The sequence below is a fragment of the Macaca nemestrina genome, chromosome 19, assembly GCF_043159975.1.
Source record: "Macaca nemestrina isolate mMacNem1 chromosome 19, mMacNem.hap1, whole genome shotgun sequence".
NCBI classification, from domain to species: Eukaryota; Metazoa; Chordata; class Mammalia; order Primates; family Cercopithecidae; genus Macaca; species Macaca nemestrina.
The window spans coordinates 58741661-58761592 of NC_092143.1; the positions used below are offsets into that span (position 1 = coordinate 58741661).

General features: G+C 35.2%; 1 protein-coding gene across 12 annotated transcripts in view; it reads left to right on the forward strand.

Moving 5' to 3' along the window:
• The window catches only part of LOC105498394 (coiled-coil domain containing 178), a 506590-nt gene that overhangs the window by 188310 nt on the left and 298348 nt on the right, over positions 1 to 19932 (forward strand). For all 12 annotated transcript variants that reach the window (XM_071085481.1, XM_011770472.3, XM_011770477.3 and 9 more), the window contains 3 exons: positions 10215 to 10277; positions 12169 to 12330; positions 13894 to 14007. In XM_071085481.1, coding sequence (XP_070941582.1) covers positions 10215 to 10277; positions 12169 to 12330; positions 13894 to 14007 — 339 coding nt within the window. The remainder of the gene's footprint in view (positions 1 to 10214; positions 10278 to 12168; positions 12331 to 13893; positions 14008 to 19932) is intronic.

Genomic DNA, 19932 nt, shown 5'->3' on the forward strand with positions numbered 1-19932 from the left:
ATAAGTTGTTCTTCTAATTTGAAGCAATGCAACAGTGTAAATCTTCAGCAGCTCTCCAAACTGGGCTCATGACTTATGAGGACTGTGGAATTCTCTTGTAGTAAATACTGTAGGCATTTACAATGGCAGTGGGGACTGATGAGGTTCTTCTGTTTACCTTTTTCCTGCAAAGGGAAGTTGCCCCTAGTTTTGGGCCCATCTGATTTAGGCAAGGGAGATGGGGCTGCAGAGGCCAGGTGCCTTCATGCTGCTCTCTTGGACTTCCAATTACCACAGTTGCCTCTCCACTCCCCTGTTCTACTCCAGCATTCTCTCTTTGACACCACATTCAAATCTTCACTATTTATTTGTTGCTTTGGTTCTTTTGTGGGTGCGGATGAACTCCAGGCACTTCTAGTGAGCTATCTTGTTGATGTCACCCTTCCTTTCTCTCTTTATTCATGCAAGATTAAAGAAAGTATTCATTATGTTGTTTCCTTACCTCATGGGAGCTGATTGATCGCTGGAAAGAAGCAACAGAAAGAAACTGATCCACTTGAGAAACCATTCCCAATGGTTAATCACTCCTGCTAATTTCTGAGCCTGAATATATATGGCATTAAAAACTTCTATAATATGCACATCCATATCTGCTTCAGAGTTCAAAATAAATTCAGAATAAATTTCTAGATTTTCCTTAGATAATTCAGGTTTATAGTAATTCAAGTTTGTAATTTTTGCCTGTGTAATGACCCTATTATCTTTCATGGACTGATTCATGAAAATCTTTAGAACACTCTAAGTCTGAGAATTATGTTTTCCTTTTAAGTAAATTTCTGTATTTGTTGAGCCTGGCCTGAAATTAATCTTTAATCCATCAACTAGAAATTAATTACAGCAATATCACTTCTAGGTTACCCTAAAAATAGCCTTTTGAAACTCTAGAGGTAGAATTTATGAATTATGTTCTCTCAAGTTAATGCATCTGTAAAATACCAGATAAGTTTTAGGCAGTCTTAGAGTAGAAGCAATCCTGAACAAGAAGGATGTCTAGCACTTTCTCTAATTTTTTTACAAATGATTTGTCCCAATTTTTCCATATTTTCAATTCCAATAACTGACCTATTCAGAAAAGAGGTGTTTGGCCAAGTGTCAGGATAAAATTAGCCAATTGGGATAGGGAATAAGTCAATTTAATAGTAATATGTATTCAATTATAGTGTTGATGGAATGAACAGAAAACCATCTAGAACTGTCTAAAGAATATGACTTTGCAACCAAAAATTTTGAGAGCTTTCACCAGTTGTTAAGTACTTCCTAGCACTCCAGTTGAAAGCTTCTATGCAAGCTGCATAATCCTGAAGTGTTTTTTGCTTGAATATAATGGAAATCTGGTGGAAAAGTGAGAACATCTGGTCACTCTGGTTCCAGGTTAGAATCATAGTGCTAGAACTAAGTGGAAACTTAGTAAAAAGGAAGGAATAAAGTAGACATAAAGAGTTTTCTTCAGGCCAATTTTATGAAAAAACCCTTATACATGCTAATTAATTTAACGTTCACAAAACTGTGCAATTGTTATTAACACATTCATTTGGGGTGTAAAGGGGTTTTCCCAAGGTAAGCTTTTAGGTAACTGTGTGGAATTTAGGGACCAGGATATCTCATGCTGGTCTTGGTAGAGTCGTAAGACATTACACTTACATTCTGAGCAACAAAGATTCAGTTAAGCTGAAAGCTTCAAAATAATCATACTGGGGGTGGGGGAGGTCATTTTTAATGCTAGAAAAAGACAGTGTGTTAAGTTCTTAGAAACTTCCAGTCCACAGTAATCTGGTGCATAACTTTAGAAGTCTATGACTTGCCTTGAGTGCTTTTTCAGATATTTCAGCCAATCTCAAACTGTTCTTTATGTTCTCAGACCTCCTTTCAACTACTATTTGTTCAACTCTGAGACAAGGTTTATATTCCCGTCCTTTGAGTAAAATAAAAGTCAGAACCTTCTCAAAAGTTTCTTGGAGGGCATAATTTCTGCTAGTACTTAGAGCATCTTTAGTTCAATCAACAGAACAAAAGAGCTGCAATAAACTAAAGCGTGATTTATGCACCATGCAACTTCTATAATAATTCCAGATGAGACTACTTAAATATTTTTAAGTAGTTATAAAATGAACATTCTATTAATTCATTAATTTTTATCCCAAAGGATTTATGCCTTATAGCATGTCAAATCTGGAGCATATTACTCTTGTCCCACATGTAATAGCTTTTATTGAGTTATGAATTGCTATCACATCCTTGGCTTTTAATGAAGGTTGGTAAAAGTAATAGCCAAGATTGACCATCGCTTCTTGGTTTTTCAAACTAATAAGGGAGTTAGTCATATTGTCAATATGCTGAAAAAACCTACAAAAGTAATTGACCTTAGATTTCTGAACTAAAAAAAGCTAATTTTTCTTGATAAAATTGTATTTCTTTTTAATTAATAATTAAGAGTTCCCTACACTTTCTTATTTCTCTCTGAGTTAAGCAGCTTAGAAGCTTAGTTATTTATGCTGAACATTTCTAGGATAATCACTTCCTTATCTCTCTCTGTTCCATAATTATAACTTCGATCTGGTATTTTTTGCTTGTTTCATTGGTCTTCATTTACTAAGATTCTTTTCCACTCCATTCATATGCAGAATACTTTGCCAAAATTAAATGAAAAGGAAGCTGCTATTAATCATAATATTGGGAATGTCTAATCGGTATTAGTGGGAAATGGTTGCCAGGAAAAAGGAAAGGAGAATACAAGGAAAACAGAAATAGTGTGAATGTACAGCAGGATTAAAGTCCCACAATGGCTGCTAGGTAACCCCTTAGTCAAGCATCCGAAAAGTTCATTTTTCCTGACACATTTGAGGGAGTAAATAAACATGGAAAATGTGATAGAAGTAAACCATTGAACATTTATGGATCTTGATGGTAGAAAACATTTGAGAATATAATAAAACTTTATTTGGTTTGCTGTAAATATCATATGGGAACATAATTTCCTTCTCCATTCTACTGGGTTAGCGCTTTGCTTGTCAGAAATTAGATGGCAAGTTGACTTTTCAGTATTTCCATTTAATTATCTGAACTTTGTTTCTACTTTTCTTCTTCCTGTTCCAAAGGAAATGTGGTTCAGTTGAAAGAGTATGGACTTTAGAGTCAGATGTTTCTTAATTCAAATCCTGGTTATGCTAATTATTTGCTCTAAGAATATTAAAAATATGCTTAACTTTTCTTAGTCTAGGTTTCTCATCTCTTAAATAAATGTAACAATATCTATATGGTACCTTTGGGTGATAAATACATAATGTTGTGTATAAAACATTCAACCTGGAGCCTGACAAATAATAAATTCTTAAAGGTATTAGGGATAAGTAGCATAAAAATACTCCTATAGCATGGGGCTACCTTTGTTGTTCAGGGTAAAAAACCAATCTTTAACAACTTACCTACATATTTTACTCTTAAGTCTGTCTCCCAGTAATTGTGATAAATGCTTGGGTTCTAAATAACACGTTGAACATAATGATAGTTATTTGTTGAGTACTTAATATGAGTGATGCCTTAGGCATATTACTTTATATACATTTTCTTCTTTTACCTCCCATACTTGTTTTGTGAAAAAAAGTGTTATCCCAATTTTACATATATAAAAACTGATATTTGATACTGGTAAAGATATTTTGCTGTAACAACTCATATGTGCTCAAGTATCCAATTCAGTATAAATTAGAGCTTTCCTGGAAAGCAATTCATCAATAGATATAAAGAACCTAACATTCATAATCTGTAACTCAGTAGCATTATTTCTAAAAATACAACTTTAAAGAAGTAACCAAGAACAAAGCCAACAGACATGCAGGTTTAAGGACGTTTATTAACAGTTAACGTAACAGCCACTGAAAACATGGTTCATGAGGTCAACAATAATTGTTTATTTTGTATACACTGCTGCATTCCAGTGCTTAAACAGTGCTTATGCAGATACTCAGTAAATGTTTATGGAAACCATGAATATATACTAACAACATATAATAGGAAAATTAAAATATACAGATTTCTCAATAATAGAATAATGTTTAAATCCATGAGTATTAAGATAAATTATAAATTCATTCAATGTAGAATTTTTAAAAATTAATGAGACTTCTGCTTCTGTAGTAGATGAAAAAGATCTTGTTAGACTGACTTTACCAGAGATAATAACTTTAAGTTCAGGACCTAAAAAAGAAATGACCAAAAAGTCAAAATGCATATCTGTGGATTTGAATATTTGTATTATTTCTTTTTGTAATTTAAAATATTTCACCAAAAACACATATACTTTCATACAAAAAGAAAGATAAAATAGTGTCATGTCCTATTTTCAGATAGAACCAGTTTGGACAGCCACCTATACTTTCTGTTAGGGTCCTGGCCACCAAAATGTATCCTAATAATGCACAACCATAGCCAGAGATACCTGGTCCTACTAATTCAGTCCAGCCCATAGTCACTTAAACATATCTCAACTTTTGCTTTAAGATTGTAATTTTTTAAAGTATCCATATCCATCTTCCTTTCCTGACCTCAAACCTTACATAACGTAAATTCTCTAACTTTGCTCTTAGTGCTTCTCTGTCATTGGAAATTAAACTGATGTCATTTCTTTGATTCTGATGTTAGATCTGTTTATGTAGATCTTTGCTCCCTTTTTCTCTTTGAACGTGGGTTTCCGGACTCAGCATTGACAGTTCATCCTTTCAGCTGTCTTTTGTCCTAGTACTGGAGTCTATTCCAGCAGTGTAGCTCTCTGCTGCCACCTTCTGGTTTGTGACTGCTAAAACCAGGCTGCAGGTCAAAGGTGACTGTTTTAATGTGCCCTCTTTCCAGCTTCTGAGATATTGTCACTTCCTTTGCTCCAGCCTTCTTCCAAGCTCTTCAAAGTGATCCTTTGATCTCTTTTATTCTTTTTCTCCAAAACCAGAATTGAGTCGTTGTGACAGAGACCTTATGACCTGCAAAGCTTAAAATATTTACTATCTGACCCTTTACAAAAAAAGTTTGCCAACTGTGTTCTAAAGAACACAGGAATAGCCAACGTAGGCAGCAGCCAGTGCCTGGAGGGCTGAGAGAAAGCACCCTAAGAAGGAACAAGCATGGAAGAGGCTGCCCTCTCCCAAGCAGAGTGAAGCTTTATTGGAGAGGGTGTAGTTGTGTCTCAGCACAGGGTTCAGCAGCAGCTATCTGCGAGTTGCTGGAGAGACTTGATGGAGGTGGAATGGAGTTTGTGGGCAGAGAACCTCCCCATACACCAGCTGGTGGCAGTTCTGCAGGAGGATGGAAAAAATAACAACGGTCCACTGGAACAAGGAACCAGGACACAGGGCCCCTTGCTGCTGCAACTCTGCCTGCCTGTCCCCTGCCCTCTGTTGATTATGCCTAGCTTTCCTCCAAAAGTAAAACTGCAAAAGGAAACCGCTCACAGGATCCAGCTCCGTTATCACAGATCAGAATTAAAAACAGATTTGGAGCTAAGAGGCAGTAATTAGATAATGAGTACAAATGCATAGTCTGTACATGCAAATTTCTCTAATTCAATTGGTTGGTATATGTCATTGAGCCCCATGCGTTGTATTTATCTGTTATAACTTTTGAGTCCCTTTTAATTTTAAAAAGTCTCTACATTTTTTTTAAAAAGTAGTTTTTCACTACATTACATTTTTAAGGGTCTAGGCCAGTTACTTTGCAGGATTTCTCTCAATATGGATTTATCTTTTTGTTTCTTCATAATTAGATACAAGTTAAACACCTCTGGGAGGAATATTACGTAGTTATAATAGTATAATATTGTGTCCACAAGCACATGGTCTATGTTTGTTTCATTATTAGTGATATTAAGTTTGATCAGTTGGTTAAAGGTATGGTCAAGAAATGTATTCATTTCCCAATCGTAATTAATAAGTAATCAATTGAGTGATATTTAAGAATACGTGGCTATTTTCTTCCAACACATTTCATCCAGTGGATTTAGACTCTATCCATGATCCTTAGTAGAATCCATTCTTGGAACAGTTGCTAAGTAGCAATTTTTCTGGGCTTTCATTCCCTTTACAATGAATCGGCAAAGATTTGAAGAACTTGAACGTTTAGCACAAGCTGGGCCACAGGCTATGCTTCTGGAGAAGGCAGCCTTCCTTCCGTGCTTTTTCAGGTATTTATATTTTAGGAATATATGTTGCACGCAATCCTAGGTCAGAATCAACCTTGCTGTCTTTTCTACCACCTCTCCCATCTCTCCACAACTCAGGAAAAATGTATCAAAGGCGTTGTTGTATCATCCATCTCAAAGATGCTATATATAAATGTGACTGTGACATTGTAATGGGCCCTGAGCTTCTCCTCATATAAAGATATTTCTTAAGAAAACAACATATTTTGATTTGAAACAATCTGGAACTTTTACAGTTTAATTCCCAGCCTAGAGATCAAAAGCAAGCTTGTTCGTTAATCATAAACCCATTTGCTCAATAAATTATTCATTTGGAAAATATTATATAGCAGACAAAGTGCTAGCAGCCAGGGAGATAGAGGAGGGAGCTTACTGTGAAGAGCTGTAGAATGTGTCCAAGCTCTGGTAGCAGGCAGTCCTGGTGCTGATACATGTTTGAAGACTGGTTCTGTGATAAATTCCGTGACCTTAGACCTCAATTTTATCATATTTGAAAGGGGATAATAGCTATTTCACTAATGGATATGATAATTCACACACACACACACACACACACACACACACACGCACACACAGCCTCTGAGTTAATATGGTTCCACTTACAGTTTTTCAACTTTGCCATGGTGTGAAAGTGGTGCATATTCAGTGGAGACCATCCTTTGAGCACTCATACAGCCATTCTGTTTTTACCTCTCAGTATGGCATTCAATAAATTACATGAGCTATTCAACACATTATTATAAAATAGCCTTGGGTTAGAGGATTTTGCCCAATAGGCAATCAGTATTTCACTAAGCAGACCACACTACAGTTTTTGTGACATTTTTCCTCTTGGTAATTTCAACTCATTTAACCCTGGCTTTTTCTCAGCAGCTACATAATTCTTGTTGAATAATGAAAGTTAGTATCTCCCCAGGAGCTCATAAGTTTCTAGCAGATTCCATTTTAGAGCCAACAATGGCATCACTAGCTAATTGGAACCCTTTCACCCAAAGTCTTGGTTCTTCAATCTCAGCTATAGGTGGCTAAGATTTAGAATTCAAAGAGATGTCCCATTGGCCCGGAAAGCCTTGTGTTAAAAGAGGCCCTACAAGAAAAGGGGCACATGAGAGTCAGAAGGCTCTACATTAAATATTCCTATAACTCTGAGGGTTCCTGCATATCTGGGTGTCACTGAGATGCCCTCTGTCAGATTGTGTAAATTAGTATCCTGGTTCCCTCAATTGCCAGCTTTGTGTGCTTGATCAATTTATGTAATCTTTCTGTGTCAGTTTTCCTATGTTCTAAAAGGACAATCATAACTATTTTATGGATTTCATTGTGAAGTTAAGACAGGATAATTCTACGCAGAAAGCATATAATGTATCTTAGCCATCATTACTAGGAGCGGTACAAATGGTAGTTTTATCATTGAGGGAACCCGTGGCATTTATATTGTTTGGTGAATGTAACTGCCCAGATTCTGCTTCGGGAATCATCTCAGTTACTTTGCTTAAGGTCATTCCCATTTCTGAGGTAGCTCACATTTAATCATCAATAAAAATTGAATGATAGCCTTGCCACCTTAGTCCAACTTGGGGCAAATCAGATGGTCCATTCTTGCCCGTGGCTTGCTGAGGGGTTGATCGAGGTTGTTGTCGGGGGTCTATTGTAGCTCAGCCTATGTCTCTGTCCAATCCTGCTTCATTCCTCTCCCGTCCACAGGAGTAGATTCCAAATATGCTCCCTAATAAGTATCCTATACACTAAACTTCACTCTAGAGTCTGCTTTACAGGGAACAATGCCTGTGATAATAGGATGGGAAAACAAATCCCCTCTCTCAGATGTTGGACTCTGTAATCTAAGGCCTTCGACCATCAGAGCTCTTCCTATATCAGTCTTTGGGGTACTCTGTGGTGTTTTGGAAATATTCAGTAGTTCTTCCAGAAACTGTCTAGCCTCTTGGCATTTTCCCAGTGCTTTCGGTAGACTGTTTCCTGTAAGGAGGACAGTATTATAGGAAGGCCTTGAGCATCTGCCTGGAAACACTCCGTGTGGCGTTGGGTCTTGTATGCAAGTGTCAGGCCAGCCAGTGATAAATACTTTCTCTCCTGGTGACTGGTCGTTTAACCTGGTTGTCTGGATCACAGAGGTTTGGGGGCATGGTGGAAAACAACTTGGAAAAGTTTTTTAGATGCTAGACAGAAGCTCCAGATGTTTTGCCCATGCAGTGTACAAATTTGTCCACTGGTAACAGGCTAAGTTGGTTTTGTATAGATACACAGATTTCAAATGTAGTATCTTCCTTCTTTTCAGAGAAATACAAGTGTCTTATTCTTGCAGCTTCAGACTTCTTATCTATTTAAATTTCTCATGTACTGCCTGCAGTTCTTTGCAAGCCATATATCAACAAGTTCTTTTTGAACAATATTAATTTATCCAATTTAAGTGACTTGAATTCATTTCAATCATAACTTGCTTTCTCACTAGTTGACAATTAAAAAAACACACACAAATAAAACTTCAAAGAATGAATGGATGAGTGAATATTAAGGAAACACAAATGAATCAATCCAGATTGTAACCAGAGTGATCTAAAACACACACTTTGCTTACCATTCTTCACTAATTTTATTAAAGTACCCGGAAGATTCTGCATAATCTAAGAGTTGTTTGTTTCTTCAGCTTCACCTCATTCACCAAGTCTTTTCTCCAACACATGAAATCCAACAAAAGCACACATGCCCATACATACACATTTTTCAATTAGTTTCAGACAAAGGTCAAATCTAGCTATTTTGGAATATGATATATTTTTCTCCAATCTACAAAGCCATTTTAAATTTTGTTTCATTTCTCTTAAATAATAAACAAACGGAAAAACTATGCTGTATCTGCTATCATGTCAGAAGAGGTTGCTAATTTATTTAAAATTATCGAAACGTATTATTGCATAAATTCATTTTAGATGTAGATATATCCTTAAGTAAAATGATATATCAAAGTTACTGCTCTATTTGCCACCTTCATGTTTCCTTCTTTGGAATTATTCTTTTGCTTGAGGTGAACATAATTTTACTGGTTTGCTATATTGAGTAGAGGAAGTGTTAGAGCAGAGGACTACTGGCTTGTTTCTTTGCATTGTCTCTATAGACCCTGGGATATGATGAGGGATTCCGTATTGAAGTAGAGGTATCAGACACATTTCTAAAATTTTATTGTTCCTCCTTGCAAAACTATATTTTATATATATATATATACACACACACACACACATATATATATACACACATACACACACACACACACACACACACACATATCTTTTGAATCTGGAGGACAGCCTAAATCCCAGCCAACTCCTCCCTCAAATCAGGGGTTCTAAGATGTAATTTTAAGAGAGAAGGAACTTTATGAACTACTTCCAATTCTGGTTTTGTGTGATAATTTAAAGCAAGTCTATGAACAATTTACAACAATTTCTCCAGGTAGCAAAGAAAAGATTTTTCCAAATTTTTTTTCTCCACAAACTTTAAAGATATGATTAAAAAAACAAAAAAACAAAAACAAAAACAACAATGAATTGCTCTAGCCAAGTGGAGAGTCTGCTCTTATTTTGCACACTTCACACTTGACTTGCATCTATCTTGTTTTGAAAGTTGATTGTGTTTATTCCAGAAAGTAATATTAAAAACAAACTGATAGTTTTTAAAAGGAGAAATTGATGACTACTTTGTTTCACTTTCTTATTACTTTGATTTTTTAAGTTTAGGACTATAAAATGCAAACTGAAAAGATTGAAATTCTGTAGTCTAATTCCTGGTGCTGTACCACTTCATTACTTTACCTCAGATAACACCAGGATTTTAAAAATACATATAAAAAATTATAATTAATATTTTACTCTATATTGAAACATTAAAAAGGTATCTTATATTAGCAATTGTTTTTAAAAATGTTTTTGATGTTTTATGAAGAAAATCCTCATTTTAAAAATTTCCTAACATATAGGGTAGAGAAGAATTCCTGAAAAAACTCACTCGAGGTGAAGTGGCTGCTGGAATGGTGCTTCAGGTAATACTAATTTGGTTTTAATATTTTATTCTTCCTTCAATTTGCATTTTACTTAGCATTTTAAATTTGCCTGTAATGAGGCATCTTGTCACTACTTGGTTTGCAAGCCAGCAGTTTTCTCTCCTTAGCTGATGACAGTTGCCCTCTGTGTACAACCAGCAGTGTCTGATCATGCATAAAGAAACTGACCTCCCATACCCATATCTCATTTTGTGGCTTAATGGGAATTTCTGCCAGTCTAGTAAAAGGGCAGTGGGATCTTATTTTTAAGTGTCTGACTCTTTAGTTTACTTTGTGATGATGTTATTTTCTTTACTCTTAGTGTCTTTCACTTGGATTTCTTTATTTAACCCTGAAAGAAAAATATGCTATGATACTTCCATATAAAGATTTTGAAAACAAAGCATGTAAGCTGGCAAAATCAATTTGAATTTTAAAAATCTTTACCACCTGCATATCCTTTGGAATCCAGATTGGGTTTTTTGATCCATGCCATGTTTCTAGAATCCCTCCCCTTTAGAAATACATACATATTTGAAATTAGTATTATTATTATTAGAAAAAAAACAAGAGTCAAAACGGTTTCAGTGTTTTTGTTTGTTTGTTCATTTTTGTTTTTGTTTTTTTGAGACAGAGTCTTGCTCTGTCGCTAGGCTGGAGTGCAGTGGCGCGATCTTGGCTCACCACAATCTCCACCTCCCAGGTTCAAGTGATTCTCCTGCCTCAGCCTCCTGCGTAGCTGGGATTACAAGCATGCACCACCATGCCCGGCTAATTTTGTATTTTTAGTAGAGATGGGGTTTCTCCATTTTGGTCAGGCTGGTCTCAAACTCCTGACCTCAGGTGATCCTCCCACCTCAGCATCCCGAAATGCTGGGATTAAAGTCGTGAGCCACCGTGCCTGGCCCAAAAGAGATGATCTACACCTCTGCTTCTCTTTGAAGTAAACCTAAATTTTGTAATTTTTTTCTGTTATGAAATTTGGCATTTTCAAACATAGAAGCAGTGTTTGCTTCTATATGTTTCAAAACACTAAATTTCCTAATTTATTTCTGTACATATGTTTTGTTTCTAAGTGTCTAACTGGAGGGACCTTTTTGTTTAATATTTCGTTATTAACTTCCTGTTAGTTGGTTTTGTCTTATGTTGCAGGACTTGTATATATTCCACAATGTGGTGTTAGTGTGTTCTCTAACTTGGTGTTCTCCAATCCTTATGTAAGAATGATTGATTTTCACATTTTGGACTGGGAAATATTTTTTTAAATGTTTGATTTTTATTGTCTATTAAAGTGTTTCTCTCATTCATTCTAACAATAACTGTGCTCTAGTTAAATATATTACACTTGGCAAGATGTGGTAGCTCACACCTGTAATCCCAGCACTTTGGGAGACCAAGGCGGGTGGATTGCTTGAGGTCAGGAGTTCGAGACCAGCCTGGCCACATGGCAAAACCCCTTCTCTACTAAAAATACAAAAATTAGCTAGGCGTGATTCATGCCTGTAATTCCAGTTACTGAGAAGGCTGAGGCAGAAGAATTGCTTGTATCTGGGAGATGGAGGTTGCAGCGAACAGAGATGATGCCACTGAACTCCAGGCTGGGTGACAGAACAAGACTCTGCCTCAAAAAATAAAAAATATATACATTATATTATATTATATTACATATTATATTATATATTATATATAATGTATTACATATATACATATATTATAAATAATATAATATATATGTAATATATGTATTACATTTATATCTTTTTTATGGTGATATTTATTGTATTGTTTGATTTTCAAATAACAACAAATATTAATGCCTGTCACTGAATAAGAGGCTCAATAAATGTTTAAGTTAATAACTGAATGAATTATTTAAAATCTTTGCTGGCAGAAAAAACTGTATTCCATTTATGAAGTCCAGGCACTTGAGCGGAAAGAGCTTTTGAAAAATAGGGCAATATGTGCCATATCACTGGCAGAACTACAGGAACCTGTGCTTCAACTGCAAGATGAAGCTGAAAGAATCAGAACTCTCTACGAAGAACATTCTGCTGTAAGCATTTAATTAATCCAAAAATTAATGTGCAGAAATATATATATGTTAGTAACTTACACAAGTGATTTGACATTATTATTTGGAAAATTATGATTTCACATAGGAAAGGTATGGGCAAACTAAGTAACTGTTTCAGGACCACACAACTTGATCTGCAGTGAAACTCTGTAGCAAGACCATTAATGCTATTATCTAGAACCCCATAGTCTTAGAGGGTACTTGGGAAAAGAGGTTTCAAGTGCGTGAGTAGTGACTTATCTGGTGTGAACGTTCATTATGTTAAACCTAATTCAACGTCTTCAGTCCTTCTTAATGAAATGCTAAAGTTATGCTTATTTGCATATAAAATGTAAGGGATCTGGACATTTTCATGGTAAATTTTTGATGCATGTAGATGTTTAGACATCTAGGATGAAAAATAAAGCAAATGTTGATGAAATATTTTCGAAATTACATGTTTATGGCAGTAACTGATATCACTAGCCCTTCCCAAAGAAAAATTTAGTTGAAAAACATGTATTAATCCTGTCATTAGTCTTTTGGAGAACTAGAGGGTGTGGCAAGAGTTATACATTCTTGTCCTTCCCTGCAGGGAGGCCATACATATATTTATTTGAGCCATTTTGGCACCAGAACATTTTTCCTTTGCAAATAATAATGTAACTTTATATTTTTAGTCTTTGATAATTTTCAAAATGTGTTTATTTCTTAAAATTGTGATTTACAAAGTGTTTCTATTTTAAAAGTTTATTTTGAGCCTCAAAGTCTTCCTATGAAATAGGCAAGAGGGAGTTTACTGGTATCAAAGACTTGAGAAAACCTGTGCTTGAATAGTCTGACGACATGTATAAGGTCACGAAGCATGGAAACAACAAATTCTGAGTACCACTCTATTTAGGGCTTCTAAATGCTATCATCATGCTCCTGCAAAGAATGTATAACCAGTACAAACATCTAGTGGATAAATGAGTTTAATGATGGCTCCACCTTACGTTAATGATGGATATTTATTAATTGCACCAAAAGCCTAAGTGAGGTTGTCTGAGTACAATAATGAATTCCAGAAAAGATTAATGATTTTTGTTTCCTGTTATTTTATAACGGCCATGGTTTTACGTCTTCTTGTAGTTCAGTAATCATTTTTGGTTTGATTATATTTTAATAGTTAATAAATTATACAAATTAATAATTTAGCACACACTAAGGAAGAATAAGTTTTTATATACTTTTTGGTAGTGATTGCTTACTATTTGTATTTGGAGTTTTAGTTTTGATTAAAAGAAATATTTTTAAAAAATTCATACTTTCTATGTAAGCTTATTTATTTTTGTTACTTAACTAGAATTCATTAAATTTTGGCTTTCTCATGTAATGCAAATAGAATATTGAGATTTTTGGATATTACAGTATATTTCTGTAATTCATGTGTGGTGGTTCTTTTCCTTTATTTGCCAAAATAAATGCTGTTGTTATTAAAATAGTCACTTTAGTATGATTTGGCCTAAATGAGGATAATTGGATTGCAAATGCTGCACATCTTAATATCTGAATGTCCTCCAGGTACTTAATAATATACTTGATCAGAAAGATTTAATTAGAAGAAAGGTGGAAAAAGTAAAGAAAAAATTACGAAAAAAGGGGAAGAAAACACTTGATGCACTAATAGCAACTGAGGTAAGAATTTCAGTTCAAAATCTAATTTCGAATTTACAGCTTATGTATTTATGTATGTCAGTGAAAACTATTCAAGCAAGTTTAATTTTAAATGAATGTGTCCCATTTCTTATTGGGTGTACTAAATCGACTAGGGATAAAAGCACACATAGAGTCCTTGTGTTTTCATTTACTTTCTCTTGCAGTATCTTTCTCACTGGTCTAGTTTATCAGGGACATAGCTCCTAATCAGGATAAATACAAGGAAAATTTGATATTGAATTCATGCAGAAGTCTACTGCTTTCTGTGATTGCCATGCTGTCTCTTTTTACTTGGAGATTAAAAACAAAAAAAAAACATGAAGAAGAAGAAAAGAAATAAAAAGGAAAGAAAACAAGAAAGAACAGAGGGAGAGAAGGAAAGATAAAGAGAATTGCTATGGTCTGAATGTTTGCGTTCCCCCAAAATTCATATGTTGAAACATAATCCCCAATAAGAGGCTAGGCCTTTGGGAGGTGATTAGATTATGACAGCTTGTTGGGATTTGTGCTCCTACAGGAGAGGCCCCAAGAATCTTGCTTGCCCCTTCTACCGCATGAGTATGAATGAAGAAGACACCATCTTTGAAGCAGAGGGCGAAGCTTCATGAGACACCAAATCGTTTGTTGCCTAGTCCTTAGATTGCTTAGCTCTAGAACTTGAAGACATACATTTCTATGGTTTTTATAAAGTACTCATTCTAAGGCGTTTTGTTATAACAGCCTAAACAAACTAAGACAGAAAGAAAGAAAGAAAAGAAAAGAAAGAAAAGAAAGAAGGAAGAAAGGAAGGAAGGAAGAGAAGAAAAGGAGAAAAAGAAGTCAAAATTAAACAAAAAATAGCATGATTACACTTTTGTTAAGTGGCTCGAATCTTCTATTGACGTGTATCTACTGTTTTAACCCCAAATCATCAATCTGACACTCTGAAACTATAAAATATCACATTTAATATAAACATGCTTAAACTAGTGATCATTTTCTTTTCAGATAGAGAAATTAGAATCACTAATGTAATTTAATTATTTTAATATTAATATTGTATCATAATTTGACTATAAATTTTAATATTCCCAAAGACAACAATTTAATTTAAAAACATATACATAATTCTTTAAATTTTAAGCCAACTATTACTAAGATTTTGTTCGTAGAAATCATCTTCACTTAGCCAATTAAAGTCAACTTTTTCCATTCATCTTACTACTGGTTTTGTACACAAAGCCTTTATTTAGTTGTCAGATAAAATAAAGGATTGACTTTACATGGTAAAATGATACTCTGTTTGCCAGGGAAAAGACCACCACTGGCTTTGCTTTTGATAAGGAGAGCTTAAAACAGAAGGTTTCTAAATTATGTGATGCCCCATTGGAGTCACAGCTTATAAAAGAAGTATAGTTCAAGAGCCAAAAAAAATTTTAAAATAATTTACTTTTATTTACATTTTGTAAAGGACACTGTGACCAGAACTATAATGGTATCCTCATCACTTCCAAGGGACGCTCCTTGTATATACCTCTTTGCCTTTCCCCTGATGTTCTCACACACTACAGGCACTAAGTTCTCTCATCAATTTTCTGAAAAGTCACCCTTCCTATTTATATCATGTCCATCTATCTCTTTCCCTTTTATACCGAGTTGTGTAGCAAGAATATTTTAATATAGCAGCTGGGCAAAGGCAAGACTCACTTCTTCAATAGAGATGGGATTAGAACCCAAACTTGACTGTTAGAGTCAGCTTACTTTTTAGCCAAAAAAAGGAGAGAAAAGTCCAAGAGCACTGCAAGTTTAATGCTGTTGTCTTATGCATGACCTCAGTGCCTACTAGGTCTGTTGGGCACTATGTTCACATCTTCAGATGAAAGAGAGTATAGCCTCTCTGAGGAAGATGACTGAGAGTGCGTGAGGCTGTGGACAGGGAGTGGACTTCACCCCTTCTGAGAAAAAATGAAGTGAGTGAATTGCAGGGTTCATGGGCTATATTTGGTGCAGACTTCATAACAGTAAACACCTCCATCCCTGTCTGGTACCCAGGACTTTGTGGATTTTTCTGAATAGGCAAATGCTTAAATACATTCAAGTATACTTAAGAGAGTATCCTTGGTAGTGGCACTTCTTGCACACTAGAATTTGGGAATTAGGAGTCATAAGTGGAAGATGTGATTATTAGAGCAGTGAAAAATGACTGGGTCAATGCAGAGCAGAGAAGAAAATCATTTTCCCAGCGTGAGTATTGTCTTCAGCCAATGTTATCAGTAGAAGTCAGGCAGGTCAGCTACCTCTTATGAGCTTCATTAATTATTATCAACGTCATTTATTAATGTTGATTTCAATGTGCTGACAAAGGGCAAACACATGGCTCAGATCATTTCATTGGATTCTCACAGCAACCCTGTAAAGTATTTAGTATTGCATTTATATAAATTAAAAGCTGAGGTTTAGAGAGGTTAAATTCCCAAGTAGCAAGAATCCCCTTCTGTCCAATCTCAAAACTCATGCATGCCAATACCTACTAAGTATACTAAAATCTCATGTAATTTCTTTTAGCAGCAGTGACCAAAAAGCAAGGGCCAGTTTTGGTATGGAGAAAATAGTAAAGGCTTTGGAGTCAGAGAAATCTAGTGTTTAACCAGTCATCACCACATAAACTAGCTGTACAATCCAAACTACTTTGGATTTCCTATTGTAAAATGGATATAACATTCATCATATTGCTACTGTGAGTCATAAAAGGCATAATTCAAATACAATGCATAGTACGGTAATCGGTGCATTGTAACACCCATTGATTGCTTCCTCAACCCCACTGCCTTTTCTACAAAGTAGAGACTGGGATTTGTACTCCACTAGAGAGTATTGTGTTTCTGCAGATGGGAGCAATCTACAGACCAAAACATTTGTTCCTACCTGACCTCTAAATTTTACCCCCAAGTTAGTATGTATTCAGCATAAACAAATGGATGTGTGATTGGAGACTTTAGGGCTTTTTCCAAATTAGAAATATCTCCCCATGAAAGTTCTTATTGCTAGCATTTCTATCTCTAGTGAATTATTGGCTGTGGGAAAGGGAAGAAAGTCAATATTGTCTTTATTATTATTAAACTTTAGCTTCTAGGGTACATGTGCACAACATTCAGGTTTGTTACATATGTATACATGTGACATGTTGGTGTGCTGCACCCATTAACTCGTCATTTACATTAGGTATATCTCCTAATGCTGTCCCTCCCCCCTCCCCCCATGCCACGACAGACCCCGGTGAGTGATGTTCCCCACCCTGTGTCCAAGTGTTTTCATTGTTCAATTCCCACCTATGAGTGAGAACATGCAGTGTTTGGTTTTTTGTCCTTGCGATAGTTTGCTCAGAATGATGGTTTCCAGCTTCATCCATGTCCCTACAAAGGACATGAACTCATCCTTTTTATGGCCGCATAGTATTCCATGGTGTATATGTGCCACATTTTCTTAATCCAGTCTATCATTGATGGACATTTGGGTTGGTTCCAAGTCTTTGCTATTGTGAATAGTGCCACAATAAACATATGTGTGCATGTGTCTTTATAGCAGCATGATTTATAATCCTTTGGGTATATACCCAGTAATGCGATGGCTGGGTCAAATGGTATTTCAAGTTCTAGGTCCTTGAGGAATCACCACACTGTCTTCCACAATGGTTGAACTAGTTTACAGTCCCACCAACAGTGTAAAAGTGTTCCTATCTCTCCACATCCTCTCCAGCACCTGTTGTTTCCTGACTTTTTAATGATTGCCATTCTAACTGGTGTGAGATGGTTTCTCATTGTGGTTTTGATTTGCATTTATCTGATGGCCAGTGATGATGAGCATTTTTTCATGTGAAGGACCTCTTCAAGGAGAACTACAAACCACTGCTCAACAAAATAAAAGAGGACACAAACAAATAGAAGAACATTCTATGCTCATGGATAGGAAGAATCAATATCATGAAAATTGCCATACTGCCCAAGGTAATTTATAGATTCAATGCCATCCCCATCAAGCTACCAATGACTTTCTTCACAGAATTTGAAAAACTACTTTAAAGTTCATATGAAACCAAGAAAGAGCCCGCATTGCCAAGACAATCCTAAGCCAAAAGAACAAAGCTGGAGGCATCATGCTACCTGACTTCAAACTTCACTACAAGGCTACAGTAACCAAAACAGCATGGTACTGGTACTAAAACAGAGATATAGACCAATGGAACAGAACAGAGTCCTCAGAAATAATACCACACATCTACAACCATCTGATCTTTGACAAACCTGACAAAAACAAGAAATGGGGAAAGGAATCCCTATTTAATAAATTGTGCTGGGAAAACTGGCTAGCCATATGTAGAAAACTGAAACTGGATCCCTTCCTTACACCTTATACAAAAATTAATTCAAGATGGATTAAAGACTTAAATGTTAGACCAAAAACGATAAAAACCCTAGAAGAAAACCTAGGCAATACCATTCAGGACATAGGCATGGGCAAGGACTTCATCACTAAAACACCAAAAGCAATGGCAACAAAAGCCAAAATAGACAACTGGGATCTAATTAAACTAAAGAGCTTCTGTACAGCAAAAGAAACTACCATCAGAGTGAACAGGCAACCTACAGAATGGGAGAAAATTTTTACAATCTACCCATCTGACAAAGGGCTAATATCCAGAATCTACAAAGAACTTAAACAAATTTACAAGAAAAAATCAAACTACCCCATCAAAAAGTGGGTGAAGGATATATGAACAGACACTTCTCAAAAGAAGATTTGTGTTTAACCTGGTAATATGTCCTCTAGATATATGTCAAAGGTGGTTCCAATAGGATTTGTTGGTGGAAAGCATGTGAGCCATGAGAGGGAGGTGTCCTCATATCATTTTTAAAATGTTTGCCTGATAATGGGCCTCAAAAGAAATATTTTAAAAAATTACAGAGAAAATAATAATAGATATTTGCTGCATGTTTTCTGTGTGTCAGGCATTGTTTTAAGTGCACAGACATAACAGCTCATCATTTCATTTTCATGATAAGCCTATGAAGAGTGTGCTATTACCTCTATCTTACATTTGAGAAATCTGATACATTATTTTTTAATTAACTTGTACAGGTGTTCATACAACTCATTAGTGGTAAAGTTGCAATTCCAACCCAGACAGTCTGGCACTGAAATAGATGCTCTTATATTATTGTATTGGTCATGTCACCCAAGTTTGCATACAATGAATTAAAATCAGAAATCAATAACAAAAATATAGGGCAATAAGAAATAAAAAGTATATGCACTACTAGAAAAATTACCGAATCACATTTTTTATTAATTTGCTTCTGTGCCAAGAAATAACTAAAATATAAATTACCACTTATTTATACATGATCAATAATGACAAACTATATAGGAAAATTTATGACATAGGCCAATATAATATTTTGAGATTACCAATAAATGATTTTAATTTTTAAAAAAATCTAAAAATATTTAACATATTTATTAAGGGCAAAGAATAAAAAATGAAAATTAACAGCCATGGGAATGATTAAAAGGGGTATAATTATATACACAGTGAATTGAATACTACTTTGCATGGGAATTTGTTTTAAGATCTATATGGATTGTATCATTTATTTATAAAATACAAATGGTGAAAACTGGGTCAAAAGAAATAAAACACAAGAATAGATCAATGATTATAGAAGAAATTTAATTTGTCCAAACTCTACCAATAAAACCAAGAATCAGTCAAGATACTTTATGAATCTCTCTACAAATACCACCTACAGAGCATAAGAAAGCATGGAAATCTTCTAAAGTCATTCTATAATGAAACTAAAATCTTGCAATCATAACCAAAAATTAATAATGCAAGAAATAAATCCATTGGTGATCTTGCTTATGAGC